Consider the following 24,034-nt stretch of genomic DNA (forward strand, 5'->3'; position numbering starts at 1 on the left):
AGAAACCATTACACAAATCATTCAAAATCCAAATAAAGAAGAGAGAAAGTACTCAGGTGTCTGAATACTCACTATTATTCCTGGTGTCCTGCGTTGTGCTAAAATGGAGAGAAACCTTAGCACTTTTAAGGCGTATCTGACCCCAGCGTGTTACTGCCTGTAGTTCTACATTGTAGTTGCTGTTGGGCTGGAGTCCCTCCAGGACCACATAATTCTGGGGCTATAACAGGGGAGAATAAATATACAGAGCAGTTATAGTATTACTGAAACACAAGCTCTTATTAAAAGCAGGACTGTTATCTTGGGCTCGCTACTCTTTTGAAATTAGAAAAGAAAACTCATACATGTATATAAATTTCAGCAGAACAAAATTTTCTTTCTTTAAAATAACATTTTACTAAACTCTATTTTTGTGTGTCATTATAAAAGAACTAATAAAGGACTAACTTACTTTCCTGGTGTTTACAAAATTTTGTCAATTCCTTGGCAAATGCAGACACGTACTCTTTAAGTCAAAATTAAAGGTGTTTATACATATATGTAAGTATATATATGTATAACTTTTTTTTTCTTGTGTCTAAATTATTTTAGCCAAAGACATTTAAGCTCTTTTCTCCATGATTTCTACAATAGAAAATCATTGACAACTTGGTCTAGAGAGAGCTAGTCCGAAGACAGATAGAATGCAAGATTCAGTACATTTGTCAATATTTTCTATAAAACATTTTCTACAAAAATAAAAATATAAAGAAACAGGCATCTAAAAAAACCTCCTTATTAACAAGGATTCTTTTCATCTACAGAGTGATAAATGGAAAAGAAAAAAATGAAGTTTCTATTGTCATGGAAGTGTACATGAGTAGGATTAATAAATCCTACATGAGCAGGTTTATCATTCTCTGGTTAATAACCTATAAATTAAGTCCCATAATATTGTAAAGAACTTCACAGTATTCACAAGGCTTCACAGTATTCTTGCATTCTTAAATACATTTTTAGTATTTATAAAAATACTAAATTCTAGCCCATGTCACAGACAGAATACATTACTCCATGTTTTCATTAGAATTCTTTGTGCCTCTAAAGTTTCACAGTCAATCCAGAGTGAAGAGGACAACTATGCACTGCCACAGTTCAGGAATTGTCAAAAGCATTTTGTTTCAATTATGTTCACTTGTTTTGTGTTATTTATTATTGACTATAACTCTTGATTAATGGCATTGATTTCTAAATACTGAAGCAAAAAATATTTGAATGTCTACCTAGAATCACCTAGAAATCTTTATAAAATGGTTTTGACTAGGCTACATTTGAACTAGACCATACCTGAATATAAAAATTGAGAAAAAAATCTTCAACGTTCTTCAAAAAAAGAGATTTTTCCACCGTGTTTCACATTATTTACAGTTTCAGTTTTTAGACTGAAGAGTTTCTGTAATGTTCAAAGGACCATTGGCCAGCAATAGCTTCAGAAGTATCCTGTGGGGGTAGTCTGAATCTCATTAGTGTACACTTTCATGTGATGCTGCAGAAGAAGTACACTGGGCCAGGAGTAGTATGAAAGGTATTCTAAGAGCCTGTCTTTTCTCTTAGATTTGTCTTAGATCTTCTGGCTTTCCTTCTGTTCAAGGCCAGAACTTTGTCATAATTATTTAATATTGTTTATTGGATGTTTTAACATTTTGAAGGTCTTATTTAACATTTTTAACATTTAATAATATTTAATTAATAATTAACAAATTTAACAATTTGAAGGTCTCTAGCCAATGGCAGCTTTCCTGAGAAACACAAAATGTTCTACCTAGCAGAATCCAAATCTACTCCTTGCTAAAGTGATTTCTTAAAAGTACCACAGAGGTCTAAAAAAAATAAAAATAAAAATAAAAATAAAAATATTAAAACTCCATATTATTTCCTATTATGGTTAAATTTCCTTTTCCCTCCTTCCCAATGTAAAGCTCGTGATGATGGCTACAGTCTCCAGACCCTGATCCCTGTCCATTCCCATGAAAAGAGGTGGGTTCACCATGCTCACGTCAGTGGATCTGGCTATATCCAGTCCGCTGTAAATGAACTCAGAATAATGTCTTAATTGCTCTCATTTTTCTCAGGATTTGGTGCCTGAGGGACAGAGAGGGAACTATAACCCTACAGCTGTCATTCATAACAGTGTAAACAGGCAACAATAGCCAAAACACAGGGTGAACACAGACATGGAAACAAATGCTCACAATGCATTAATAAAAGTTAGTTCAGATAATTAAGTCCAGTCTGTTATTTGTGATACATTTGTATTCCTATTACCTACTTTAAGATACTATACAACATGCTTAAGGATATGACAGAAGATAGTTTTCTAGTAAAGCAATATTTGATGTGCATCAAAAAAAATCACAGGAATTTACTGCTATGGAAATATGTCAGATCTCTGGTACAGCAGAGTACTTAAACGTCATTTTGATTTGTTTTGTTTGGACCTATAATAATTATTTAATATTTACTCTATATGATAGTGTCCCAAGTTTTATTTGCATATTGAAATAATGCAACAGATGATGCTACACTTTTGAAATAAAACAACACTGTATCTTTCAGAAGAACAGTAAAATAAGCCTCACTATAGAGAACAAACAGCACTTTACTTTCTGTTTCTCTCTCCCACAAAATCTTGTAATACTTCGTCTGTATTTTAAGGTAGAAGTCTACTTCTCACCTTGAGTTCAGTGAAGCATAGAGACTGAGAAATCAAAATTGTCTATGGGATTGGTGATCTTAAAAATTAAGGCAATTTTCTCTTCTGTTGAAATCATTACAATTTATCATATTTTGATTCTTCTAATCTATTTATTTTATGCCAGAAATGTTTGAACATTCCAAAATTAACACACACCCATATTTCCGTCTCATTTGCTGTTTTCCTTCTTACCCCATCAGTAATCTTCCTTCTCTTTTTTTTAGCTGGGATCACATATTTGCTATACGTCCAGCTCCAGAAGACTTTGTAGTGGTGCACTGGGATATCGGGTTCTTCTGGAAGATCCCAAGTAATCATTACATTTACACTTCCATCATTGTTTGCACTGATATTGGCAATTCTGATATTAGATGGAGCTGGTGGAGCAGACGGATCTGCAATAAAAAAAAATAATCAAAAAATCATCTTCAGTAAGGTAAAGATCATATTCATCTTATGTATCTACTAGCTATACACAAGCTGTGTTAAACATTCTTGTTACACTTATGAAAATTCAGTCAAAAAATTCCCATAAGTGAGATGGCTTTTTGTAAGTTAAAGAAATCCAAACCTTACTAAAACTACAATTATGTGCTTGCTTACCAGCTTTGGGACTACACATCTAGGTTTGTTGTTATATTGTTGCTATGCTCACAAATATCACAAACCATAATGTTCTAAACTATAAGGTTTACTTCTGGTATTCACTACTTTAAACACAATGACTGTAAAAAGCTCCTAGTCTGTGAGTAGCCTTGTGTAGTTATCCTGGAATCACATGGTGCAAATGCTGATTTTATTTTTATTTTTTTTGTGTGTGTGTTCTCAAAGAATTCTCAAATGAGAATATTTCTACAAGTTGAGTCTTTCTTAAAAGTTCTTGTACTGATATCCACTAGCATGGGACATAAATATGACTTTAAAATAAATGTAATTAAGATGTAATGAAATATTATGCTGACATAGAAGGCCATAGTTATATTTTTATAATGACAAAAAGCAATTAGCTATCCCTGTTATTTATTTCCCTATTCTGAACTAATTTCTGGTCAATATTACCTGAGATATTCCTTCAATTCTCTTTGTCAGCCCTAGAGTCAAGAAGGATACCTGACAGTCAAAGGTTCCACGACTAAACCTCTTACAATACTGAACTTTAGATCCTCCTTAGGGTTCTAATATTCTGTCTCTGAGTCAAGCGAATAAACAGAAACTTCGCAGATGAGCCTCTGAAAGTCAAACTTGCTTCTTGTCTCTTACTTTTTAATCATGATTCTCAATCTAAGTAATCTTAGAATCATTATAAGAGAACACTATTAAGAGTGAATATGGCAATATATTTATTTCACCAGCAATTTAGTGAAAAAATATAAGACTTTGAAAACTTTATTTTTCTCAATGCCTGTGGTAGACAAACATCAGTGGCAAAATATAATAAAAATGCAAAAATAAATAAAGAGATGGGTAAATAAATAAGTTAAAGTAAACACTGTGGCTCAAAAAAAAAAAAAAAAAAAAAGGTATATCAGGCAGAAAAAAAAAAAAAGGAAATTTGTAACAATTAAGGCATGAGATGAAGTTGAAGACAAGAAAAAACAATGTGATTGAGAAAACCATTTTCACATAAATTTTCAGCCAAATAAGCCACCACTTACTGCCAGAAATAAAACTGAAGGTGTGCAGAGGAGACACCAGGCATTCATTTATGGCACAGTTCACCTGAATCTTTTTTATAATGGTTAATGATCTGTTAAATGAGCTTTCCAGACATACTAAATTCATCTGATAATCCCTATGATAAATGGTCTCATTGAAAAATTCCATCATTTAGGTCATACAAACTGACACATTTAGAATTAATAAAGACAGCATTTCCTTTTTAAAGATCAGCAGATGTGAAATAATGACTTATTCCTGTTATTTAACAGGAGTCTTGGTTAAACAACAATGGATGCTCCTGTTTCCTCATACATGCCATTTTAGTTAAAATAGTAATGGATGTCTGTGTTGCCTCACACGTGCAATTCAACCTGTCTTTTGGACATAAACATTACAAAGCATTGAGTTTAAACCTTCTGGAAATTCATCTTTATTTTCCTAATAATGAAAATTCCTTATTTCTTCTCTTTCTTTATTTTTTTTAATGAAATTGCAAGCCAGATTCCTTCATTTTTTGTCTTTGCAGAAACACTTTTCATACATTTATTGCCTTACCTCTGAAGGCAATCTCTATCTTAAACATATACCATCTCTATCTTAAACATATACAAAGCTGAGTATTTTGGAGGGGATAAATGTAAGAGATTAACTTCTATAATTTGTTTTAGGTTTGTATTGTTGTCTAATATAATTCCTCATCTACTTCTATAGCTTACTAAAATAAGTAGATGCAAAATTAAATTTACATGCAATAAACAGAATCATTAATCAGAAAACCAAAATCAAAAATTAAGCATTCATCTTCGCTGAATTAAAATGTTAGGTGGTGTTTTTTTTTTGTTTTTTTTTTTTTTTACGTATTATGATAATGTATTATGAGAATAAAACATTTATAACCTGAAGTGCAACATTTATAACCTGAAGTGCAGTAATATGATCATATTACTGCAGGTGAATTATTCAGGTTATCTCCCAGAAGTACTATGCATCATGTATTATGTATACATAACATATGGGATACAATTTAAGTGTTTCAGAGATTACATCTTCATGAATGGTCAGATATAAGCCTAAACAATTATAACTGTACAACATCTTTGTCTTCATTTGCAACTGCAAAAGATTCTGAGAGCCCTAAAAATTCTAAAAGCTAAATGAAATAGCTCTTCTGGACAAAGTGTATTGCACGATTCAGAATATTTTCAAGTTCTGTTCATCAGCTTTTCAGAGATCTAAAGAAAATGACTGATTTTTTTGTTTGTTTGTTTTCTTCCAAAATTCTTTGTCAAGTGTTTCTGTCCCCACAAGAATGCAAGATAATGTGCAATTTTCCTTATATAAAGTAGGTGACTGATCAGAACTGAGCTTTTAAGTGTCTCAGCATCACAGGATTTTTCTTTTAAGTAACTTCAAACATCCCTGTTTTTCTCAGTAACATAAGCAGAAACAAAAATAGTAAGGAGAAGAACTGTGCACATATTGAAAGCAATAGATAGTTTCTTTTGAATTCTACAATACCAGGATTTCACCCTGTACTTACTATAATTCCAGTTTATTGAAAACATCACATTATCAGTAGCATTTCTGCATGCTCTGTTCACTAGAAACAGTCCAGTCTGCAGACAAAATGCAGATTTGTATTAAAAACAAAAACAAAAAAAAATATATGAGTACTGGTTTGCCTTTGCTGAGGGAGAGTTGTACTTTAATATGTTTAATATGTTGTATTAAAAATCATCAGGTAACTATTGGTTAAGTAAAGAAAAAACATCCTCCTCTTAAGTTGAATATACATGTGAAATAATACTAAAATAGTAGAAACAATTTCCTGAGTGCCCACTTTTTTCAAGATGTCTTTTGTGAGCCTAGCAAATGTCATTGAAAAGGGCCTTTGACGAGGAGGAAGAGATTGTAGGAAGGAAGAGGCTGTAGATGTGGAAGACAGAAAGGAAGGATTTCTGCAGCTGACAGACATGAAAAGGCGAGATATTTCAAATTGTCACATTCCCAAGAAGGGCTTTTTTAAAACTCATAGACTAAGATGTAGAAAATAATAATCTAGAAGCAAGTAAATTGACCAAACGACAAAAACAACAACAAAACACTTTGGAATGGAATGGAATAATTCTGTTGGAAGGAACCTACGAAAGCACTTCAGCTCTAACCAAAAATTAAAGTATATTAACATTATTCAAATGCCTCTTGAACACTGGCAGTCATTATACTTGGCATTAAATCATCTGAAAGAAAGAAGGAAAAGAAAAACACAAAGACTAACAAATAACTGTCTGATTGTGGGGACCCAACATTAAAATATTTCTTGGATTTTGAGTACCTGAAATATGAAGCCACTAAGTGAGTGGCTAAAGCCACTACCAGCTGAAGATCCTTTCCACATTAAGTATTTCCATACCACTATATAATTTATTCTTATATTTCTGTCTCTCTGAACCACTCATCACTATTATAACCGACAGAACTTTTTTTTTTTTCTTTTAAGCCAAAAAAACAGGAATATTCATCTTTTCTTTCATTAGAAAGGACTGAGTTTCACCAGTGAGAAGGAATAGCAACTAGGCTAGATATTGTGATCTCTGTTATTAATGGAAGGAAAAAACAACAACAACAAACCCAAGCCCCAGACTCAAAAAGGAACAGATAAAAAATCAAAAACACCCCAAGCCTCCCCCAAAGTCCTCCCCCAAAAGAAAAAATAAATAAAATAAAATGTTAAGTAGCCTTAACAACATACTCCTTCATAATGCATGCCTACCAGTTACCAGATAATTGTATTTTTTTCTGTTTTTTTAAGCCTTCACAATTGTATTATTGAATGGAAAAGTCAAGCTTCTACAAGGTGTTTTGTTATGCTTCTGTATGTCTATGCAAACACTAAAAAGCCATACACAACTTGTGTGCTGAAATATTTTAAAGTCTAATAACTGAATACCTAATACTGAACTATAAAGCTTATATACATAAAATGTTTGTTAACCTGACTGTGAAGCTAAACTGGAATTCTTCTGACAATAAAGCTTAACAGCCACTCTGCTGTTAGCGTTCATATATCTGTGATCCCTTTGACTGACTGCCCAAATGTATAATTCAGATACATGAACATTAAACTACTGGAATGGAAACTACTGCCAGTTTTTTAAATTTAAAGTTCTGAAATTTTATATACATGAATTTATCTGAGTGTTAAATCAAATTCTTTGGTTTGCAGAAAGAGTGATGATAGTTGCAGCTTTTCCTTTGTTGTTTATGCTACAGCTCAAATAAAAAAGAAAATACATTATATATACTAGAATTTGGCACAGACAGTTGTCCTCTAATCTGAAAAATTCTGGTCTCAGCAGCTTGAGAAGTAAATCACTTCTCACTGCTAGAAACGATAGCTTCATTAGGTCAAGGCTGAGACTGCTGTTCCAGCAAATGGAGTAAGTACTGAATTTGTCTGCATTGTGTCTGGCTTGAGTATACCCAAAGGACTTAAATTCTTGTCTTGCTGGCTACTCAGCCATCACAAGGAAAACTCTGTTTCAGGCCCCTGGAGGGAGGATTCCTCATGTCTAATAATAATAATAATAATAATAATAATAATAATAATAATAATAATAATAATAATAATAATAATAATAGCATCACATCATCACCATTTCAAAATGCACATCTTTCTCTATACATTTATTAAACTTAGTGATAGACAGTTTATCTCTTACAAAATTCTTTCGATCAATAGGATGTGGAAGTGCTTTGCAACCTTAAACACAACAGCATGGGTAAGCTATGCTTACAAGAATCACATCATTCGTTGCTGCAAATGCCTTCACTTTGACTTTAAATAGAGCAACTGTAATGAAAATAAATAAATAAATAAATGATTTGAAATATATGTTGGAGAGGAAATAACGACATTGGAACCTGGAATTCCCAATCTGAATTGTAAAAGTGACAGCAAGTTTGGCTCCATTTAAAATCCTTTCTTACATAGATTTGTCTTTTTTTCCTGACTTAAAATGGATCACACATTGCTAACTTTTAAACATTACGCCTACCAACTATAGAAATCTGCTGAAGCTGCTCTACAGACAAGTTTCCAACTTTTAAGCAGTTCCAAGGCATAAGCAGGAAGACTGGCTTTGCCCAATGGAAATGGCACACATAAAGCAGCTGTGCAACAGTATAAAAAAATCATTGGTCCCAAAGGAGCAACAGAAGGAATTTTATTGGCAGGAGTGGGTGTCTGTTCTGGTTTTACTAACACTCAGTAATGCATGCATGAAATCTCATCCAGCACAGTACTTATGTGCTGTGAAAACAATGTTGTCTACTTCCTTTTGCTAGACAATTTATCCTGTGCATGCCAGCAGCTGCCTTTATGTTGAAGATAACTTTAGTAGAGGTAGAAGGATCATATGGTTTGGGTTCATTGTGTTGATCATACAGTCCCTTTTTGCCTGTGAAAATGGCACAGTACCTAACTACAGCCCAGAAAGATAATAAATTATACAGAAATGTTTAATGCCGATCCCTCTAGTTAACTGCAGTCCCTGTTACTGAAAGTTCATTCTCACCATGAAATATAAAAAGCTAAAAAAAGTAGCCTAAAAATTGTAAGTTGTATTACTAGAGCCAAGTAACTTCTGGCAATTTGGATTAGGCCATCCACTGCCCACTTAATGGAAGAAAAGCATAGACAGTTTTTTTTTGTTTGTTTGTTTTTCCAAAAAGACTTATTTAATGATTGTAGGATCAGTACTCTCCTCCCCCTATAGCAAATGAAACAGCTTGGAGAGGACCAGTCAAAGTATGAAAATAAGGATATTTGTACCTTTGGGAATCAAAATATTCTGCCCGTCATTCTGTTAGCTTTTTGCTGTTATTGCAAATTTTTGCCACTTAGTGGAAGATGAAAAGCAAACACGATTAAAAAAAAAAAAAAAAAAGTGAAGTAGAAGTCACAGTCAAAAAAGATCAGAAAGTTTAGATCAATTTTAGTTGACAGTATCAATCAGAAAATCCATGTACAGAGTTCTACTTTTAGGAAAGGACCCACTCTCCAAGGAGCAGCATTCACTCCACCTTCTAGTCACACTGCTCCAAAGAGATATGCATAATTTAATCTGTGTCTCTTGTAAATTTGGTATCAAATTTTAGAAAAATGAAGCATCACTTTGTTCCATGTGAGGGCCATGCCAGACAGGCATGTATAAATGCTTTATTTCCTTTAATAATAGGAAATAAATGGCATAAAAAATTCTCTCTGCTTATGCTCTGAACATTTTATAAATTATATATATCAGTGGTGTCACTTTGATTATTTATTATTTACATATTTATTATTTACATATTTACATTCAAGAAATGAACACATGAGGCAGTGTAAAACAGCTAAAAACCTTCACCTCAACTATTTACTGTAGAAGAATATCTACAGCTACAGCAGTTAAAAGAAAAAAAAAATCAAAACACAAGTAGATTAAGAATGGTGTAGAGCTGTTGTAGTTGAAATGCTTGATGAAATGCTCTTTTATCTTCCTGTTTTTGTCTTTTTCATGACTGGGTAATTAAAGTAATTTGGATAATAAGGATCTTTTTAGTGGTAGAAAAGTCAGTGGAAATTACATACTTCAGGAGATGTAAAGTTATTTTGAATAAAATAAAACTTTACTTTCCTGTATCTACTTAGAAACAATATTTTTGCACTTGCAAAAGACACAGAATAGCATAAACAGCATAGCAGTAACCAGACAAGAAGTCTCTCCAAGTAATTGCAGCATCAATGTTTTTGAACATTCTTTTTAACAGTTTAGTAACTACCTCTACTAAATATTTAGTAACAGAAATATTATATCACATTTGTCCTCCTTTAAAAAAGTACAATTTGCTATTCATTGTAACCTAGGAGCAACTGGTAAAAGTTCAGCATCTCATGTGAGAAAATGTCTTATGAATTGCTATCACGTTTCCTCATCAAAGGATTTCTTTCTGAGGAAAACTTCTTGTAAGTCTGACAAAGATAATAATCTTCTCTTGCTCTTGGCACGACGTGATGAATTGAAATGGTACATGAACTGATGTGAGTTTCTGTCCACACTTTACACAAACGTACCACAGAGAGCCAGCAACCTTCCAAAGGTGATGTGCCAAAGTCCTCCTTCCTTTTTCCAATTTAGAGGTTAAATGTGCCTGTAGGAGCACAGCAGGAGACAGTAGATGCTGGCATGCAAAAAACCAGGCACATCTGATCAGCAGTTTCTTGCCTCTCTGCCAGGAAGGGGCTGCCACTTCCCACTGAGTTCCAAAGTAGTAATTAAAAGTCTATATGACACTATAACTTACTGCTAAGTGCCTGCTCAGGGACATCGATGCTAAGAGATACTGATTGAAGCAACCCAGTGTTATTCCTGACAGTCACCACCCAGCAGCATCTGCATTTGAGTCGCTTAATGCTTCCACATTTCATTTGGCGAATATGGTACCTTTGTAACAGCCACTGACAATATCAAAGCCCCTAAAATAGTCAAATTAACTGATGAAATAGGATGACTCTGGCTACAAAGCTGATAGTTAAATCAAATTCTTGCTGTTTGCTTGGCAATTCACAGTTCAGGGCTGGAGTTTAGATTTGAAAATTGTTATTGTGAGTTACAGTAGCTTTTTGAACAGTGCTGGTTACAATACTTTATGCCCTTATCAAGATCCCCTTTGCTTTGGTTTATTAGGTTAGAGCATGGAGAAATACTACAGTCTTCTGCTGTCCTTGTCACAAAGTCCTAAAAGTGCTTAGAGTGCTCTCTGCCCAGCAGACAGCCATAAACAGTACTACAGGTGAGCAAGTGCTTCAGGAGTAGCTGCAGAGACCACAGAAAAAAGAGGACTCTGGTATCTAACATGTAATAATTTTAAAACCACAAACTCCTGAAAAACAAATCACTGCCACTTGGGAGATTATTCTGAAGAAGTATCTTTGTGCTTATCATGCTCTCACACTTCTCCAGAAACCCACTTTTGCTAGAGTCTAGGCTAAAGAGACATTTAGTCTCTTTTTTTTTTTTACTGGGCTAAAGAGACATTTAGTATGCCTTAGCATGGATGTTCTTATATTCTTTACTAATGTAGGTGTTTTGAACAACATGCTCCTGTGGTGAGCAAGTGCAGCAGGGGACAAATCTAGGGGGAAATTTAATACACATCCTGCTTCAAAATGTCACGCTCAAGCCAAAACCTCAGTATTATCATGATATACTTCTATGTAACTACAGGCACAGTGGTTCCAAGCAGAATAGTTAGAAAATCTTTAGAAACTCAGAAAAACAACTCTGGCAATGATCTGAGTTTAAAAGAAAATTGGTGCCAGATTCAGCAATGCAGGGCTGTATCTGCTGAACTGCAGCTCATGAAAAGAAAAAAAAAAAAAAAGCAGAGAATGCCTCCGCTGCTGCTGAATCTTTGCAGTAAGCTCAACATAGCTTGAAGGAACTGTATTTTTGATGTCATTGAAATGGCATGCTACTTAAGTGTAACAAATTCTTTAAATAATACTTTTATATTCATAAAGGTTTGTGGTCACAAAAGTAATGGTATGACTATGCCAACCAATGTTCCTACCACAAATGGGGTTATAGTACCAAAATTATTTATCCTAATGTAGACTTATTCAAAAAATAAATAAACCATCCATATCACTGAAAGCACTTGCATGCCTATATAACTGTATCTACAATAATATTTTTTCTAGGATTGATTATGGCCAAACAACAAGTTAAAAGCTAACATGGAAACCCACAAATGGTGACTGCCTATATTGTAAGTTAATTTTATCTTCAGAAAGAGGAAATGCATTCCTCAAAGTATTTGTTATAAGAGTGTAAAGATTCTGTCACTACCAAAACAAAGACAAGTCTGTCTATTGGAAACTTTACTGCAATTAGTAATACAGTGAAGAGTGCTACATCTCATTGTTTAGCATCAGTAAACTAGTATGGTCTGGCTATTTCCACATTATTAACTGTCTTTAAGAGAGAGTAACCATATCCAGATTGTCTCCTGGGGATGGTTTCTGGCCTGTGCTACTGTGTCTGAAAGTCATCTGGGTAAACTCTTCCTTTGTGTCAGTGAAAAGTGCATCAGAAAAAAATTTACGGGACAGGAGATCTGTTTCCAGCTCCCATCCCCCCAGTGCCATTTACTGGTACATTTTCAAAGTTATCCCACATCCCTTGCAGAACCAACAACAGTAACAAAAAATCCTACAACACTTAGTGGACTGTCTATTATGACTTCCTAATGAACAGATACACACTACTAAACACTATTATACTCTTTTTATCCCTAAGCCCTTATGATTAGTGCTAGCAAGGGGAAAGTTATACTAAAATAGCGTGTAGTTCCATTAAAACAATGATGCTGCAATTAAGATATAGGCAACAAACTATTCCTGTACGCTGCTAAGCATATGGCAGGAATGTACTTATAACTATAAATGAAATTAAGACAAATATCTTGGAATAACATGTTGAAACCCCATTTCCTTCATGTTTCAAGGTCAGAGTCACGTTGGCTGATACCAACAGTGTGTAAAATGTTTTAAAATGGATTTATTCATTGAGACTCCTTACTGATAAAACAATAATGATGTCTTTAACATTTAATTCCTGTGTTGACTTCAAACAAATCTCACACCATTTCTAAAGCTGATGGTTGGTAACATGGCCAAAAAACCCACCTGTTAAAAACCTTCTGCCATAAAAACAGGCAGATCAGGTTGCACTCCACATATGAGCGAGTGGAAGGTGAGCACTAGTTGTAGGGAACCAAAACTCACCTTTTGAGGAGCGGAAGTGCTTGCTGGGTGCCGTGAAGCCCCTCGTCCCATGCACATTGACAGCCGCCACACGGAACTGGTACCACCTGCTCGCTCTGATGTCTGACAGCTGGACCCTCTCATCCGTAGTCTGGTGGGGAAAATGTCACAATTACACTTTCCGTTCAGATGTGGCTAGTTGCTCTCTGCCACGTGACACCCATTAGGCAGACCGGGAGGTAGGACCCACCTCTTTAATACATGGAAGTGTCAACAGTTGTGAACAAAATCACATAACCAGCACATTACAGTGAGTGCATTGCAGGTCTCTTCTAGAAAAGTGACCTTTAGAAAACTGGTCAGGTGTTAAATTCACAAAATTTCTTTTCAGTTATCACAACTTTCACCATAATATATAGGGCTTAGCTGATCAGGTGTTGACATTTCAGGGAATTCATTAACCCAAATCAAAGGACTCATTTCTCCAGATCCTGAAACGGGAGAGTAAGTCCAAAATGGCTTCACAAAATCCAGAGCTGTGAGAAGCCACCTTTTCTGGTTCATAGGAGACACAAAACCCTCAGGTAATGAATGCAAGTCCTCTTGAGATCCTTGGCATTTATGTCAAAATGACACTCTAAGCCTTAACTCTTCTCTGCAGACTTTTCTCGGGTTATAGGAGATGACCTTTCCATCAACAACACCCACTGAGATTGCTGGTGTCATGAATTTAATTTCCAACTTCTGCAGGAAGTGCCTTAACCACTGAAATATGGAATAAACATAGATGCACTCTGAACCCTTTCAGTAGGAAGTCTGAGGCCTGCTTTTTCTATCCTGTTTTTTCCTTTAAGCTTTTAAAGATCTGCCTTCTGCGCTGTTTCTGATTTTTTTTTCCTAAGGTACTAACACCAGACCTGAACACAACCTTCTGGTAACAGCTGAATCACTCCCAAGTACATAAGTACATAAGAAATATTGTGTTTTTAGAACTCATTAGAAACTCATCCATTTGTGGCTGATTTTACATTTGCCTCTCAATTATCCAAACTTCAAGTTATTTCAGACTGTCATGTTTATTGTGTTTTAATCTAATTATTTAATCAAAATAACACATGAATTTGAAACAAATTACTTGCATAAGTCAAAATATACTACACAACCAATACTGAATATCTTTATTGACCAAGATGCAGACTCATTAAGAAATTTAGTGATTTCTATCTATTTTTACAAGATGTTTTCTGTAACTTAAAAAATCTACCATATGAGTTTCAATGTTACTTGCAGTGATGCCAAATACTTCCCAAAGAAGGCACGGTGTAATTTCTGCTTTTTGCTTTCTTTCCAATCTGTGAAAGAAAGCAGCAGCTGCCAACCCAATTCAGATAGCCAGAATGTTGGGAAGTTGTTTCAGCTCTCCAACAATGGCATTTTTAAAGTCCCAACCAACAAAATTTTTAAATATTATTCTGTGCTTAATCTTGACACTTGTTGACAAATAAAATTTAAGGAAAAGGTTATCTGGTTTGTGTGTGCATGTGAAGGAAAGAGAGCCTTTTTAAGCTGCATTATAGACTGCTCTCAGACTGATGTTTTGCTGCTTTGAGCCCCCACATATTCCTGCTACTCAGAGTCCTTCTCCATTCAGAGTCCTACATTTGTCTATTTAACTTAAGCTGGGGTAACAGTCCCTGCACTTCATCATCTGCCTCATCTTTTTTTCCAATTTTTAGCTTTTACATTACCTATAGAATTTATTATCTAGTTGGATGAAGGGGTTCCTAGGGAAGAAAGAGCCTATCTGAACCAGTGTTATGATTATTTTCATTCTATAGAGCACTCAAATGTGCTAGTTTGTTTATTTTTGTTTTTCCCAGCATGAAGACCCACATACTCAACTATTTACAGACAAGACATGACAGTGAATTAGAGTGATATAAACTATAACTATATTAACAGAAAAATACATGTAAATACATATATTCAGGATACTGCTGCCTCTGAGATCCTGAGATTAGTCAGGACCTAACCGTAATTAATTAGTCACAACACTGTGGATTTTTAAAAACAGATTTACTGAATTTAGCTACAAGGTAGGCATAATGTGAATAGACTTGACCCCAAATTTCTCAGCTGAGGAATCTCAGTTGTCATTTGTATGAGCTCAGTTATTCTCTTAGGGCTTGTTTAAAACACAGTATTGCATTTGTGTCAGTCTTCTGTGGCAAATGTGAGATGTTGTGGGATCAAATAATGTGTCAACCCATATCACCAAAATTATTTTAATATATGAACAGGCCTTAGGCTTATTTCTTTCGTCACTGGTTTTGTTGGCAAAGCTTCTGTTAATCTCAGTGGCATGCAGGAGGCGTATCTGTAACTAAAGCTCCTGCATTACAAATTACTTTGGCACCTCTAAGCAAACCTTACATGGTTTTAGCATATTTCAAGAAAGAGCAAAATACTGTTGAGATACACTACTCTGTCAGTAAATTGAATATTTTGTTCAATTACTTCAGTTAGTTCTCCCTACTTAAGTATGTTTGGAGCTGAGATCATAACACTGAAAGTGCTTTTGATATCTCTCTTCTATTAACTTGATGGCATGCTGAATAGTATTAAGTAAGTAAGGTTTGAATTTCAACACACACCTGAAATTATTCCTGAATATTAGAGAAATTATTAAACAACAATTTTACTGGTCTTAGAATGCCAATATAATGTTTTAAAGAATTTCATTAATGAAAGATGAAACAAAAAAAAAAAAAAATCACCTCTTATATAAATCATTATAAGATAGACTTTATTTTTTTTTTCTATTTATTTATCTATTTATCTATTGTTTAAAGGAGGAAAGTTTTAAAGCTAGGTTCCAATCTTAATACACTTGTCATTTGGAATAAAATAATATAAAAAAAGAGTCCTCAGGCAAAATTACTGACCAACATGTCCATCCTCAACATGATCCTAAATTCAATAAAGACAAAGGTAAATCCCCACTAGTTTACTTTAGTATATAACTTGATATAAGAGCAGCACAGAATCACAATGACATAACCTGGAGAATACAGAAAGTAGCCTCTTCTCAATAGTGCATCTCAGGTCCAAGGAACAACAGGTCATATCCAGTGAATAAAGTGGTTGGGCTGTCAGCACACAGGGAGAATTTGGCTGACATTAGCATAGTACTGACTCATGTAAGAAGCACTGATAATTCTACTCTTTTCCTAGCTGTTTAGGCCCTTTTCTGAAAGTAGTCCCCTCATACTGTCTTTCCAAAGGAGATTATTTGCTCTTCTCTTCAAGGTACCTTGAGAAATCTCCTTGCGGCTCATACAAATGACTGATGATTAAAGTACTTTCCCAGAGCATGGATGACCTACCTTCAATCCCATCCTCTGTCTGAAAGGTTGGGAGAAACTGTTCCTTAGTGTCTTTGATGTTGCCTGCTATATTGAATTATGACATTTTTTTGCATTCATAGGCAAAACTTTTCCTCCGAGCAAAGCAGGCTGAAGGTCTCAACAACATCTTGTAAGGGAAGGGCAGAATTATTTAGGATAGGGAGGGAAAAGAATGAGAAAATACAACTCAGCCACATAGTAGTTAGGTGATTCAGATGGGATTTTTACGTTACCACTCCAAGGATTTTTTTTCTGTCTTTTATATATAGGTAAGAACTGGTGTAAGATGGTCTTTGTAGAAAAGTCTGGTACAGAAGACTCTCCCCTTTCCAAGGTTTAAAATAATCAAAGGAGTAATTCATTGTGTCAATTCCCATTCTCTCACAATATCAATCTTGGATTCCTTTCTTTAGTGCAGGGGTTTACTGGAAATAGTAGAGATCAGCCTTATCCTGATGAGTTCATAGCTCCACACCTATCTTCATAGAATCATATAATAGATTGGGTTGGAAGAGACCTGAAAGACCATCCAGTTCCAACTCCCTGCCATGGGCAGGTATGCCACCCACTAGATGAGAATGCCCAGGGTCTCATCCAAACTGGCCTTGAACACCTGTAGGGATGGGGCATCCAAAAATTTTCTGGGCAGAGAAGTTTATTTTGAAATCATGCACAGTGAGAAAGAATTTACGGTTCAAAGAGTGAAGGGATATCATCCAGGGTGTAAGAAGAACTAAGTTTACACTTCTGACCAAGAAGCAGCTTGACAGTACCACATCCACTACTCTGCCAAGGGCAGCAGACCTCCCCTCTTTTGTGTGAATGGAATCCTACTGGTGGGCACTCTTTAAGAATATTTATCAAAGCAAGCTTCTTCTGGATGATGGAGAGAGAAACCTTCCGTTTATGGGACTGGTGGTTAGCTTCAAGAGGGATTTCCTGCTGTCAAGAGCTGAGAAAATTTTGGACAACCTTAGAACCAGAAGTTTAGGTGTTTCAGAAGCTGAAAGATTTAAAAAGGATTAGCTGTCCACAGAGTTTAGACAATTCCAAGATGAAGCACTAAGGTTTGTCACAATCAAGCTAGCAGTAAATACTGTTCCTTTGTTTTAATAGAGGAATAAACTAGTAAGTAGAATTTATTAATCTCTGCCTTCATGCATGTACACATACTTGGCATCCACTCACACAATACAGAGATGTGCTCTCCCATCTGGAGATAACAGGCACAGCATATTTTAATTAATTTAATTTGTTAAATTAATATGATTAATATCTAAGTATAAAATATAAACAGCAATATGAGTATTTTTAGAAAGCATCGCAACAAGCAGAATAACAAGTTTGCTCATCAGATATGTTGTATTCTCATGGGATAGTGCAGCTGGCCCTATGCAATTGGTTAAAGCATAAAAAGCAATAGTATAAGAAACTTGGCATAACCACTTTGAACACTGCACATTATAGTTAACTTACTTATAACAACTTATATCTTAGTTCCTGTAGTTTTTATACATGTATCAACTAATGCAAATTAGTCCATTTGTTACTTATGTCAAGTTTTCTCAAAAATGCACAGCAAAAAAATAAAGTTAACAAAATTCCTGTTTCCTGAAGTGATAAAAAAATAAAATTATTTTCAATGTGTTTGTTTTCTTTATATTCTTTGAGAGTTAAATAATGTATTAGTAGATTGTTCCCCCTCTTAAAAAGCAAACATCAAAAACATTCTTATGACAATACAATGTGAAAGAAACAAACTTCTTCAAAACTATTTTTTCAATACCAAATAAAAATTCATAAGAGACATGTGAAAACACTTACATGTTAACCCACATTAATGCAATAGAAGAAAGCAAATAAAAAGTAAAACGTGAAAAGTAATTCCTTTAAAAATGTTGTTCAAAATTATAACCCCCTTTTTGATTTCCTCTGCTCTGTACATGCTCTCTAACTTAAGTTGCAGAGTAATGAAAGGGCATCATCTCCTCTAGACTGTCATGCCCAAGGAGTTTTCAGCTCTATGGCTGAGCTCTTCACAGCCTTTACCTACAATTAAAGTCTTAAACCGCAATGCTTTGGAGTCATACAAGAAAAATTTTCAGTTAAATGGACAAGAAAATACCCAGACGCGATGCACACGGTCACTTTAGTCAAACTGTGTATCCAACCTTGATGATGACATAGTAAAATACATCCTAATGCATCTGATTACACTTAACATATTTGACTGCCCAGCAGGATGTCTAAAACTACAAACACCATTGAGTTGTATTTCTCTATAGAGACAGAAATTCTTATTACTAGCACCCCTTAAGGGTGTCCAGCCTGTAATGCCCCATAAGGTACACACAGTTGGCAAAGCCAGGCAGGCATCCTGAAGCTTGTTCTCAACTGACATCCCCAGTGGGGTCTGTTTCACAATCCAATACACATCTCTCATGATGCAGTAGAGACATCAAAGTTCTCAGAAAGATGTCAGTTGGAGGAGGCTTCTCCTGCCATAGTGATTAACTCAGCCCTTCTGTCTGCATGTGACAGACCCTCAGGAAAGACAACTGACAGGATTCTTACCATTCTTGCACAGGAACACATTTCTAAAACCCTCTCTCCTGTACATCCCTGTGAGATGGAAGAGACTCATATATGCTCCACTACTGTACATATTGCTTGCTTCCAGAAACGGGCATGAGGTCTATTTCTGGGATGAGAAAAAGCACAGCAGTGTGCTGCTACCTTTGCAGTCCAGACCCACCAGCAAGAAGAACTGTGTTTCTACAGCCTAGCACATATACATAGCATGATAACTGTGACGAGCAATTGACATCTGGCTTATGTTTTCTATTATTTTCCTAGTAGAAAAGGCACTTTTTAAATTTTTATTTATTTATATTTTTGCTGAATATGGAGAATGCAGACTGAAGACCTGCGTATCAACTGAGACAATAAATACGTCGCTACAACTTTATCAGATGTGAGGGTATGCATGTTCGTTTGGATGCAATTGCATAGGTTGGGATTCATGCCAGGCTTAGTTGAAGGTCATTTTTCCTGAGCAAGACTCTAACATTGTGACTGTCCCCTGTAGTACTGCACTAAAGCTAACAACTTCACTTTTGAGTGTTCAGTTTCACAAGCTTCACATTATTTTAAGATACCTTTTTCCTACACAATCTGAATGTAGAATGGACACAGATTGCCACAGAACTTCAAACCTTTACTTTATTTTGTAGATGATTCTATTTATTCCCTCTTTCCCTTTTCCTAGCTATAATGACATTTTGCAGGTCTTTTGAAAATCAGCATTTTGCTTTTCTTGTCAGCAGGGATGAGGGTGAAGCATTGAAGATAAACGACTGGAACTCTGCCATACAGGTGAACTGTCAGCATGTTAAAAAACAGATTGAAACTGGGAAGGAACTAAGTGAAAATTTATGCTCTGTTGGCTGCTTCTCATTAAGAAACATTTGCTCATGAATCTTACATTTTCAGCCTGGACTGCACTGAGTGATAAGAGCATGACATCATGCACTTTTCTGAACTGGGAGAGCAACATCTAAGAAAATGACTTTACAAAGAATAAAGGTTTTAGTCTTAACACTCTTGATTTTAAAAATTGAATGAAAAATTTTTATCAATTATATTTCTTAGCATTTTGCTAAGACCCAAGCCATGCCTTGGAGACCATGCACACTGACTTCAAAAGGACTATGTCTCTCATATGCTTCCTTCCTATTTTGCTATCTAACTCTACATTTTTCAAGAGATTCATGGCTTTTTGGAACTCGCATCTGAATAGATCACAAGTATGTACTTACAAGAAAGTACCACTCATTGTCTTGTGAAAATCAAGCCTCCAGCTCGATCTATAGATCTTTATCTGTGGAGGACAAACCTACAAAATAAACTCATTTTGAAAATATAGACCTCTGAGTATTATTTTTTGAGGGGATAAGGAAAGAAATATTTACTTCTTTACTAATATATTCACACATCTCTAATGATGTCATTTTCTATACATATCAAAAACATTTGATGTTTCTATAACAGAAAAACTGTAAGTCTAAATATTTGTTGAAATAAATAAATAAATAAATAAATAAATAAATAAATAAATAAATAAATAAATAAAGTTGATTTTTGCCGAATAAGTCTGGAAAATAGCTCATTTGAGCATTGGAGCAAGATCCCGCCTGTGGTTAGCTTGTGACTTAGAGAGAGACCCTAGAAAGGGGTCACTCTGTATCAACCTCCTTACTTACAAAGTGACCTAACTCTTTGACCTTATGAGGAACTTCAGATCATTGTCTGTAATCTAGGGATTCTTAACATTTTACCAAGAACTGACCTGTGCCACTGTTTGCCAGTTAGTAGCGTCATCCTCACTAGGATGGATTCCTTGATTCCACCTCCTCTGAACAACATAGATCACAGGCTCAATGGAAATATTGAATTTTGAAGACCACTTCACCTCCAGGTCTCCAGATTGCAGTTCTATGAATTTTAACTCTTTCCGGGGTTTCAGTGGAACACCTGCAATAGGAACATACAAACAAAAGTATTTGAATAATTTACAAAACAAGATAAAACCATCTGTAGGTGAAGCTGTATTAAAAAATATATATACTAATAAAAAAGATGGTTTGTCAAATGGAAGAGTAAAAGTGGGGAAATAGGTAGGCTGATAAGTATGTGCATTCAGAAGTGTTCACAACAAGCCTACCTCTGCCAACACTAAAATTTGTTAAAAAAAAAATCCTTACAATTATTTATTTAATTTAAAAAATAAAGGTACTAAGAATCTGAAAGTTGTGAGCTAAAACTTATCTCAGAGTTTCCAGATATACTTTGATAAGATGGACAAAGACCCTTTGATCCCAAGCAGCTATCTATACCTGTCATTCAGATTTTCACCTAATTTTTCTTTAAACAAATCTAATGATAAAATATCTACAGTGTCATTCAGCAATTCTTGCAGTTCTCCTGTGGATATTCTCCCATTGGACACAGCTCTTCTCCAAAGTCATGCCTAAAACTGGCCACAGACCTCAGCTAAGCCTTTACTGGTGTAGTCTAGAGTAACAGGACTATCTGATACATTTTACATTAGTCTGATGTATGCAAGTATGCTGCTTGCCTTCTCCTGAGCAGCTTGCAGCCATACTGTATGATATGTCACTCTCCACTCTTCCCTAAAGATCTAAGAAAGGTAATTCCAAGTGCTTCTACACTACAGGGAAAAATAAGTTCTTTATAAAATGTAATGGTAATTTCTCATTACATGTGTCACTGAAGGACAGTTATTCCTGTTTTTCGTACTCCTGATAACACTGCCTTTTGGAAAATATTTGCAGTAGCTTGAAAGAAAAAACAACTCCTCCAATTTGGCATCTTTTGATTAAATCAACACATCAAGTGTTAGATATTTTTCCCTAGATAGTTATTAGGAGCTCATATAGTTGATTGTGCATCATTTTGTCACAGATAAGACTTTTATGCTGACATACAATCTTCTTACCAAGTTATTGTATGAATTTGTGTTATTTCACCATTTCAGTGGGGGCCAACAAGTCCATCTGTATGCACTGGTTCTATTAATTGTAATATAAATGTTTCTACTCAGTCTGTCATAGATGGCTGGAGTACCAAGCAGGTAAACAAACTGCTTTCATATTCTAAGATGTCTTCCAAATCTGATTAAGTGATTAGCTACAAGTCAATAAAAATCAATATTTTAACCATTGAAGAAACCTGAAATTAACCTGAGTAAAATCCACTCTGGTTAACACCACAGTTTAAACTCTGGATATCATTCCACAGCCAGATGCCTTAGCCTAGTGTAACAAACATCACAGATCATGTCAGTTCCAATTTCTATATTTGAAAATCCTTCTTTAATTATAATGTACAATAATTCTTCAATTTGCATGTTAAGAAAACTTCCATCTGCTCTGCATTAGGGGCAGTTGGATTCACTTGATTGCAAGTTACTCAGCCTCTCTGGTGTTATGTAATTGTGTGCAGATGGATTGCAGCAGCATAAATGACTAGAGCATCGCACAAGTGCATTTTGAAACACTTTTGTAGAACCAGCATCATCAATTTCATATCCAGATGTGTAGATCCAATCATTCTTCAATGTGCTTTTTATTACGTAAATTGTCAGTCCTTTCATCATGCTGGGACAAATTAGTTCTCTGAAGTCTGTAGTGTTTTAAGAATTCAAATCACTGACTCTCATATATGTGCAGTACCAGAGCTCAGGAAAAAAACATTTCCAAAGGTATCTTTCAAATCACACATGCTATGTGCTATGTGCTATGAAAAATAAATGCATGCTGTTCCATCATAAGAATCTGTATTTTAAATATAGGAAGCTTCCATAGGAAGCTTCTATGGAAGGGTTTCAGACAGTAAAGGTTACACCTACGTCACCAGTACAATTCTAAACACAGTTGTTCGAAGACTCAGAAATGAACACCTCTAAAACTGTACACAATTGTTTTAATACAAAACTATTTTTCATGAAACATGAAAAAAGCCTTTAAATTTTGGTTGACTGTTCTGGCTCCAACTATCCAATTATGACACTGTCATACCATCATAGCCTTTACATGGCACAACATTCTCTTCACAATTCACTTTGCTCATATCTGCAGTTTGATCTGCTTTATTAATTGCTCCCTAACATGTTCCAGACAAAATTGGTTAGGCTGGTTTAGACAGCCTAACCCTGAAACTTTTTTTAAAAAGGGGGCCTGGAAAGTTCACAGAAGTTGGTGTTCTCTCACACTGGAGAGACCACTAACTGCTGAACAAGAAAAAGGTCATAGGTAATTTTTCAGCAGTATACAACAGAGTGTGGAAAAAAAGATACATGTCCACATCATTTCTTAGGGATGCATATGTGTATTTAGACAAAGTGAATGTGATCAAACGTTAGACATCAGTTTTTCTTCCTTTTTGTTCTGTGTTTTTAAGCTTATTTCTAAGCAGATATATTCCTCCCACTTACATCTTTCAAGTAGCAAATTTACTTTATATACTTGCTGTTAATTTATAACTTTATTATATCCACATAGGGAAAAAAAAAAAAAAAAAAAAAGAAGAGGTAGGCCATAGAGAAAGGACAAACACTTTCTGAAGTCCTTTACTAATTCAGACAACGTAAAGGAAGTAGATGTGACAGATGAGTAGGACAGAAAATTTCATATCACCAGCAAAGGGAAACAAAAATCTGAAGACTACATAACTGAGTAGCAATACTCCTAACAGGGATGAAATAAATAAATAAATAGATAAATAGATAAATAAATAAATATTTAATGATATGTCAATTTGAGCTCTATACTGAATGCAAGCCAATAAACAATTGGGAAAACAAGTACATTCAATCCAATGACATTTTCAATACGTGACTTCTGT

The 24,034-nt window shown here is 34.9% G+C and overlaps 1 protein-coding gene across 1 annotated transcript in view; it reads right to left on the reverse strand.

Moving 5' to 3' along the window:
• Positions 1-24,034, reverse strand: part of ANOS1 (anosmin 1) — a gene marked incomplete at both ends in the record, with an annotated part of 131,797 nt that overhangs the window by 28,375 nt on the left and 79,388 nt on the right. Inside the window, 4 exons of the mRNA XM_084288640.1 lie at positions 73-220; positions 2,927-3,129; positions 13,224-13,353; positions 20,958-21,142. Of these exons, the coding sequence (XP_084144766.1) occupies positions 73-220; positions 2,927-3,129; positions 13,224-13,353; positions 20,958-21,142 (666 nt within the window). The remainder of the gene's footprint in view (positions 1-72; positions 221-2,926; positions 3,130-13,223; positions 13,354-20,957; positions 21,143-24,034) is intronic.

The sequence above is a fragment of the Netta rufina genome (genome assembly GCF_964035555.1).
Source record: "Netta rufina genome assembly, chromosome: 1".
Classification (NCBI taxonomy): domain Eukaryota; kingdom Metazoa; phylum Chordata; class Aves; order Anseriformes; family Anatidae; genus Netta; species Netta rufina.